Below are 6,759 nucleotides of genomic sequence, written 5' to 3'. Positions count from 1 at the left end.
TTTTTGGATGCAGATGACAGGAACCGTATCCACTATCCCAGTTAAGTGCCTTCTGTAACAGCTCTCTTCTCTTTCTGTGAGAAGGACTGCCTAATATAACATTTGCCACTGGTTGCTGTTTCTGATGCCTTTCTTGCACAAGTGACTGATTGCCACCTATTTGTAATTTTTCTTATCTTTATTCTTTCCTAACACATTTTTTCTGAAGTCCTATTGTTATTGATATCAGAATAATGAGTTTATAGTTGTTTGGATTGCTTTGTTCCATTACTTAAATATTCTGCTACTATGTTGGCTCCTCCAGTCATAAAGTCATGTTTGTCAATTTGGGAGGTATATTACAAGATTGATCGGACTTTTCACTTTTCTTTGACTAAAAGAGGCATTTTCTAGAATTCAAACCAGCAGAGTGGGCATCAAGAAAATCCCATAAAACCAGGAAAAAACTTTTGGTTTTGTTTTGTTTTGTTTTGTTTTTTTTAAATATAAATGGAACATATTAATGCATGAAAGAATCAATTCAACAAAGAAACCCCACTGCAGTGGAATAATAATAATAATTTAAAAAATACTTTAAGTATGTCAATTACCCATGTATTAGCTGTTGGAATGGACGAGAATTGCTTCCTTACATTCTCTGTTGCCCTGGAGGTTTTCTGAGAACAGCCTATTTCAGAAGGTAAAAGAGCACATGTGACTCTTGCCGCCAGTGTCTGTGCATGACTTCAGTCCCAAATAATGTAGTCTCTTAGGGAGTGGTAGGTGCTCCATCATTATTCATGGCTCTAAAACTGGGTTCAACAGTAGTGTAAGGTTTAGAAAAAGATCCCACGGGTCAATGAGAGTATCAGTCAGAAATGCCTTGGGCTTAATGGCCTAGCAAGTAAAACTGAGGCAGTACAGAAAGAAAAGCATATCATTTGGTGACACGAGCTGCTGAACTAGCAAGAATCAGACTTGAAAGGAGTAAAATTGTATGGTAAATGGCTGAGATTTAAGCAGATGTTCAATCAAACAGCAAATCTTCTGCATCTTTAAATAAGCAAAGCAGTACTTAAAAGCAAGAATAGTAGGGAAACCAGAGGTGCAGACAGACTCCACTTGATCTTCTCTTTCCTGGACGTGAAGATACAGTACTAGACACTGATATGACAGAGAGCGAGGTACTAGAGCAAACTGATCATTTAGATGGCACTGGTGAGCAGGTCACTTACACCAAGAGGGATTTAAAAGAGGGATTTCTCCTCAAAATCATTAAAACAGTTCTGGTTCTAGAGGAGTGTATAACAGCAAATGGCACATGCAGGCTTTTAGAAGAACATAGACAGATGATGCAAATTTACAATGTTGCATGTATTCTTTGTAGATTTTTGTCTGATATAATAAAAACAAAACAAGAAGTGATGCAAGGTCTGGTAAGCATGTAAATACTTTCTCTAGAAAGGAAAGTCACTTCTCTTACACAGCTGTCCAGAAGACTAAGCAGCAATGATACTGGAGTAAACCTGTGTTGTAGATCAAAGTTTGTCTGAAGTGAAAGTGTAAATAAGATGAATCTTTTTAATGTGAAAAAAAAAAAAAAAAGAAAAAGCTAACCGCAGGGAGGGGTGAGGAAAGGGCTCAGAGTTCAGGGCTAGATCCTCTTCATGTAGTGTATTTAGGATGTGATAAAAGGAGGACGGGAAGGAAAAGCTGGAGATAATATTTGAAGAAAATGTCTATCTTGGAAAATGGTGAATAAAAACCTCAGTATCAAAGACAGAAGAAAAGAAAGAAACTTACTCTCTTTTTGACTGGAGAACTTCAAATGCTACCAGCCTGCCAGACTTCTTGCTGTTATTTTCTGCCTGTATTAGGCCATTAGAAACTCATAGTACTCCTGTCATTCTCAGCCTCTCCTTAGTCTGAGTTCTTGCTGCTGGAGAGGGAAGGAATTGCAGGTTAGGTGCAATAGGGTGCGTAGAAATGCTGAGCAAAGACTTGAGCAGCAAGCAGTTCTCAAAAGCCAAGCAGGATCTGAGGATCTGAGCTGTGGGCATACATGCATGTGTTTTTTAGGTATGAAATTTAACTTGAAGCCCTAGAAAAGAAACATTGTGGAGGTTTTAGGTTTTAGTGGGTTTTTGGTGTTTTGGTTTTTTTTGTTGGTGTTTTTTTTTTTTTTTTTTAACATTTTTAGCTCAGCTTTCACCTGAAGTATGGTTCTGTTCTGAGAATTGATGAGTCACAGGTGGTACCTCTTGTTCAGCAGTGCTCATCCAAAGGAAAAGGCTGCTGTAAATTTAGAGAGGCGTGGGCTTGTCAGTGCTTGCTGCTTAATACAGTGACCAACTCCTATGAGATCAGAAGCCGTTTTTTTAATGGCTGCAAATGAACCGGATTTATTTCTTGGGTTATAGACACATCATCCAAATGGAACAGAAAGTTCATTCCACTGGCAAGGGCTGTGACTTCTCAGGCTTAGGGCTGAGAGCTCCTGTGCGGCAGCTGCAGGAGTATCTCTTACCACCATCTCCTGGAAGTCACCTAGAACTACAACCTCTGTCAGAAGTGCTTGGTAGTGCCTTAGGATGTGCAAGTAGTAAGTCAGAAAGGATGTCTTAGTGAAACGTGTGCTGATGAATATTATCTTCTCTCTTCAGCCCATTTGTCAGGCAGCTTATAATAACGATTTCAATGAAGTTCAGCTCCTTTTGGAGCGCAACAGCAACTATCTGAACATCCAGGACAGCTTCGGTGGAGACACCCCCTTAATTTGTGCATGTAAACAGGGAAACAACAGGATAGCTAGCTATCTTCTAAAAAGAAATGCTGATGTCAACCTCAGAAACAAGGTAAGCGGCCACCGACTCCTCCTTTGCAACGACTGTTCTTTCAGATTCTTGGAGTGTATGTGTGGGGACACTGGCAAGCACAGCCAAACCTGAGGTTTGTTTCCAACTGAGGCATAAGTATAACCCCCAAATTATAATTCAATAAACCTATATGTTTCTGTTTGTCTCCTCATTTATTTTCCTAACTTTCCAATGCATAAAAGATAATAAACATTGCCAACCTGAACTTCTCTCTGTGTTCACGTTCCCCGTTTAGGTAATACTGCATGCCATCCCCAGTTGCCAGTGGATTCTGCCTGCTTACCCATGCAGCACTCTGCATTCGTCTTGCCCTCCAGCTTGTATTTGTCCCTTCTGTAGCCTTTCTTTCCCTCTGTCTTTTTCTTCACCCTGGTTAGAAGGAAGGTCTGAAGGAGAGCCTGTCCATCTCACAAATGTATCCCTGCGGAGAGAGAGACTCTTAAGAAAACCTTCTTTATTCCCTCTGCAGACCAGCTTTTGTCACATTATTTGACACATACTAGCATGCTGGGCGGTGAGGAAGGAAGCCTTTGTCTGTTCTTCACCTGTTCCCTATTTTAAAAAACCTACCTGCCTTGCACAATAGCTGTGACTAACTATTTTCCCTAAGGTGATGAGGAAGTGTGTTTTTGTGGTAGATTTCCTTGTAGGTTACAAATAAAAAGTAGCCAAAAAATGCGTGTTCTGGCTTCATTACTAATTTATTCTTAAGATGTTAAAGGCGATAAATAGCCAGGAAAAAACCCCACAACATTGTCAATTCTGTTGTATCATCTCATACTCCAAGGCAATGTTTAGCAAGTTCCTACCCATTTACGTGCTATCTTATATCTCTGGTTTCCAGTGCATTTGTTTATTTCATAGGAGGGCAGCAAATGTTCGTGAGGTCAGAGGCATTTCTCTCCTATCTATTCTTCTTGATGCAGATGGCTCTCCATCTTCCCTCAAAGTCCCTTTGAAAGGGTTCAGTGTGTTGCAGTAAAATCATTCTAATTGCATTGCCAGCCATTTGCTAGCTGTGCCTGGCTTTCTTAAATGCTTCTCTGCTTCACCTTCACAGATGGAATCAGGCCCTTGGGTGCAGAGCTTGACTGTGGGGCTCAGGACTGAGAATGGGGAGCAGAGCATGACACAGAAAGGCTTCTCTGCTTATTTTGGGCCCCAGTGTAACGCTGTAACCTAGTTTGTCAAACTCTAGTTCGACAACCTGTAGGAGGTTTAACACAAGTGTTCTTTAACACGCAAGTTGAAAGCTCTACCCTTTAGTTGCTTTGGTACAATCAGTATTCAAAGATTTTTTAAACTCTCTTCTCACTAGGAATCTGCTGGCACTGTTGCTACTTGCCTGTGTTTCTCACGTGTGCCAAAGGAGATGCCATAAACTCTCTCATGTCTTTGCTTCAGTAACCAGCACCTCTGTAAGAAGAAGAGCTGTGGGGATTCTTCCTGCTGGTTTAACTTGCTGGGCAGTGGTAGTAGCCACTCTGCGATGTCCACTCTGCCCTCTTTCCCCCTGCAGCCATGTCCAAGTTTGCAGATATACACATGGAATCCTTTGGATCCCACATCCTTCTTGCACGTGTAGCCCGATTTCCATGAGCCTGGGATGCGTTAAATGTGCTTCCACTTGAAGGAAGCAAAATGCATGTGTCTGTTTCTGCTTGAAAATCAGAGAAATATTTCTAGTAGATAACCTAAAAGAAAGCTTGTGAAATATAAAATGGTCTACTGTTGTCAATATTAAACAAATATAAACAGATCACTGAATCTGGTACTAATCAGAGTTATTTTGTATTTAGAAAGACCGCACTTGTCTGCATTACGCTGTGAGAAAACGGTTTACCTTCCTTGACTATGTGCTCATCATAATCCTCATGCCAGTTTTGCTTCTTGGATATCTTCTCATGGTGAGTTTGGATGAAAGCAGGAAAGCCCCCATACCTTTCCCTTTCCCCTTATCACCTTTCTCATGGCAGTATTTCAGGCCAGAAACCTGTATAAAATATGGAGTGCTGTTTTTAAAGCAAGGGCTGATGGACAGCAACAGAAGAAGCAGAGATTTTGCTGTGAATATAGCTAGTGAAGGAACAGAATTGTATCACTGCATCAGTCTGGCATTTGCAGAAGTCAGACACTCCTCTTTTTTGAAAATAAAAAAAAAAAAACACCCAGTATTTAGCCAGAATCTACTTAGTACTATAAGCAGGTGAAATGTCTTACTGTGTTACTTTTTCCTTTGCACCAAACAGGTCTCAAAGACTAAACAGAATGAAAACCTGATCAAGATGTTGCTTAGAGCTGGAGTGGATGTTAATGCTACAGACTTTGTAAGTGGGTTTATACAAATGCAAATGTGGTTTGTATGCATGCAACATTACTAAAAACAGACTTCAGAATCTTCTGGCAACATAGTCCTGCTTTCAGAGTAGGATCAGGGACTGAACTGACTATGATGTAGGAGGAGGATTCAGTGTTTCCCCTTGACACTTAGGCAATAGTTTTGTAATGTACACAGAAATAATTCTCCACTGATTAACGAGTTCTCCCTTTCTGACCAATGCCCTCTTAAAAGAAGCCAGGCCAGCTGGGTTGAGATACTGATCTTATAAAGTTTCTAGGGATATAAAGGTCTGAGTTTATCACCATTTAAGAGTTCTTGGACTGGAGCAGATTTGTGGGCAAAGGTTGTGCCGCAGTGCTAGACCCTGTGTCTTCTCTTGATCTTCAGAGTGCGCTGATCTGCCACGTGTAGAGTTCTGTATCCACTAGCCTACTTGGGTGTGGTAAAGAGCTCCTCTCCTCTAAGGCAGAAAAGAAGAACCCCCATTTTTAGCAGCACCAAATTCTAAAACACTGAAGTGTGAGCAAACAGTATTGCTTAAGACATAGTTGTTGAGATTAAGATCACGGAATCTTCTGAAATTAGTAAAGAATTATTGGCTTCCTGATAAAGGTAACAGACCTCTTTTAGCAGCTGCATTCTGGGGAAGGAATTTTTTTTTTGTTCCTGTTGCCCTTATGAGAATGTATTTGTTTTACTGTGTAGTGTATTGTGACAGGAAATGATATGTGTCTTTTGCATCCAGCTGTTAGGGGGAAACTGATAAGGCTACAGGTGGTCATACTTGCCTAAGGTCTACTAAACTGATAAAGGTAACAGACCTCTTTTAGCAGCTGCATTCTGGGGAAGGAATTTTTTTTTTGTTCCTGTTGCCCTTATGAGAATGTATTTGTTTTACTGTGTAGTGTATTGTGACAGGAAATGATATGTGTCTTTTGCATCCAGCTGTTAGGGGGAAACTGATAAGGCTACAGGTGGTCATACTTGCCTAAGGTCTACTAAAGAATTAATAAAACTAATTTTTTTTTCTTCAGTCTGGTAGCACAGCCCTTCACTATGCTTGTGAAATGAAAAACCAGGCAGTCATTCCTCTACTGCTTGAAGCTCATGCAGACACTTCTGTAAAGAATCAGGTAAGAAGGTGAAGTTGATAACTGTATTTCCTTATCGTGATGGTGAACCAGTATGTTGTAGGCCTTAGCTGGTATGCAGCAGTTTAAAAAAAGGGTGCACAGCTTCCTGGCAGCAGACTTGTTTGCTGTGTGGTACAAAGCAACATTTGCTCCATTGCCTTTGCTGGCAAGAGCAACTTTAAAGTCCAAATCCTTCACTGCTGGATTTCTGCCAGTAAACACTGCCTGCATGTCCACTGGATTGGCAGATCTCTTAGCTATCTTTACGGTACCTCTTCTTAACTCAGAGCTGCTCTACAGTTGTTCCTAAGATGCAGGCTGCAGGGGAGTGGTAAGAGCCTTCCTAGGTGCTTTTTGTGCCACTGGACACCATTCTTCTGAGGGGGGCTGTCGTGGTTTAACCTGGCAGGCAGCCAAATACCACGCAGCC

The 6,759-nt window shown here is 41.0% G+C and overlaps 1 protein-coding gene across 1 annotated transcript in view; it reads left to right on the top strand.

Moving 5' to 3' along the window:
• The first annotated feature begins 2,618 nt into the window (after positions 1 to 2,618).
• ANKRD22 (ankyrin repeat domain 22) overlaps positions 2,619 to 6,759 on the top strand; it is a 5,080-nt gene continuing 939 nt past the window's right edge. The window contains exons 1-4 of the mRNA XM_009580932.1: positions 2,619 to 2,834; positions 4,655 to 4,762; positions 5,105 to 5,182; positions 6,231 to 6,329. Of these exons, the coding sequence (XP_009579227.1) occupies positions 2,619 to 2,834; positions 4,655 to 4,762; positions 5,105 to 5,182; positions 6,231 to 6,329 (501 nt within the window). The remainder of the gene's footprint in view (positions 2,835 to 4,654; positions 4,763 to 5,104; positions 5,183 to 6,230; positions 6,330 to 6,759) is intronic.

The sequence above is a fragment of the Fulmarus glacialis genome, unplaced genomic scaffold (genome assembly GCF_000690835.1).
Source record: "Fulmarus glacialis isolate BGI_N327 unplaced genomic scaffold, ASM69083v1 scaffold43650, whole genome shotgun sequence".
Classification (NCBI taxonomy): Eukaryota; Metazoa; Chordata; class Aves; order Procellariiformes; family Procellariidae; genus Fulmarus; species Fulmarus glacialis.
The sequence above is the reverse complement of the archived record's forward strand: the minus strand, read 5'-3'. Positions and strand labels throughout refer to the sequence as shown.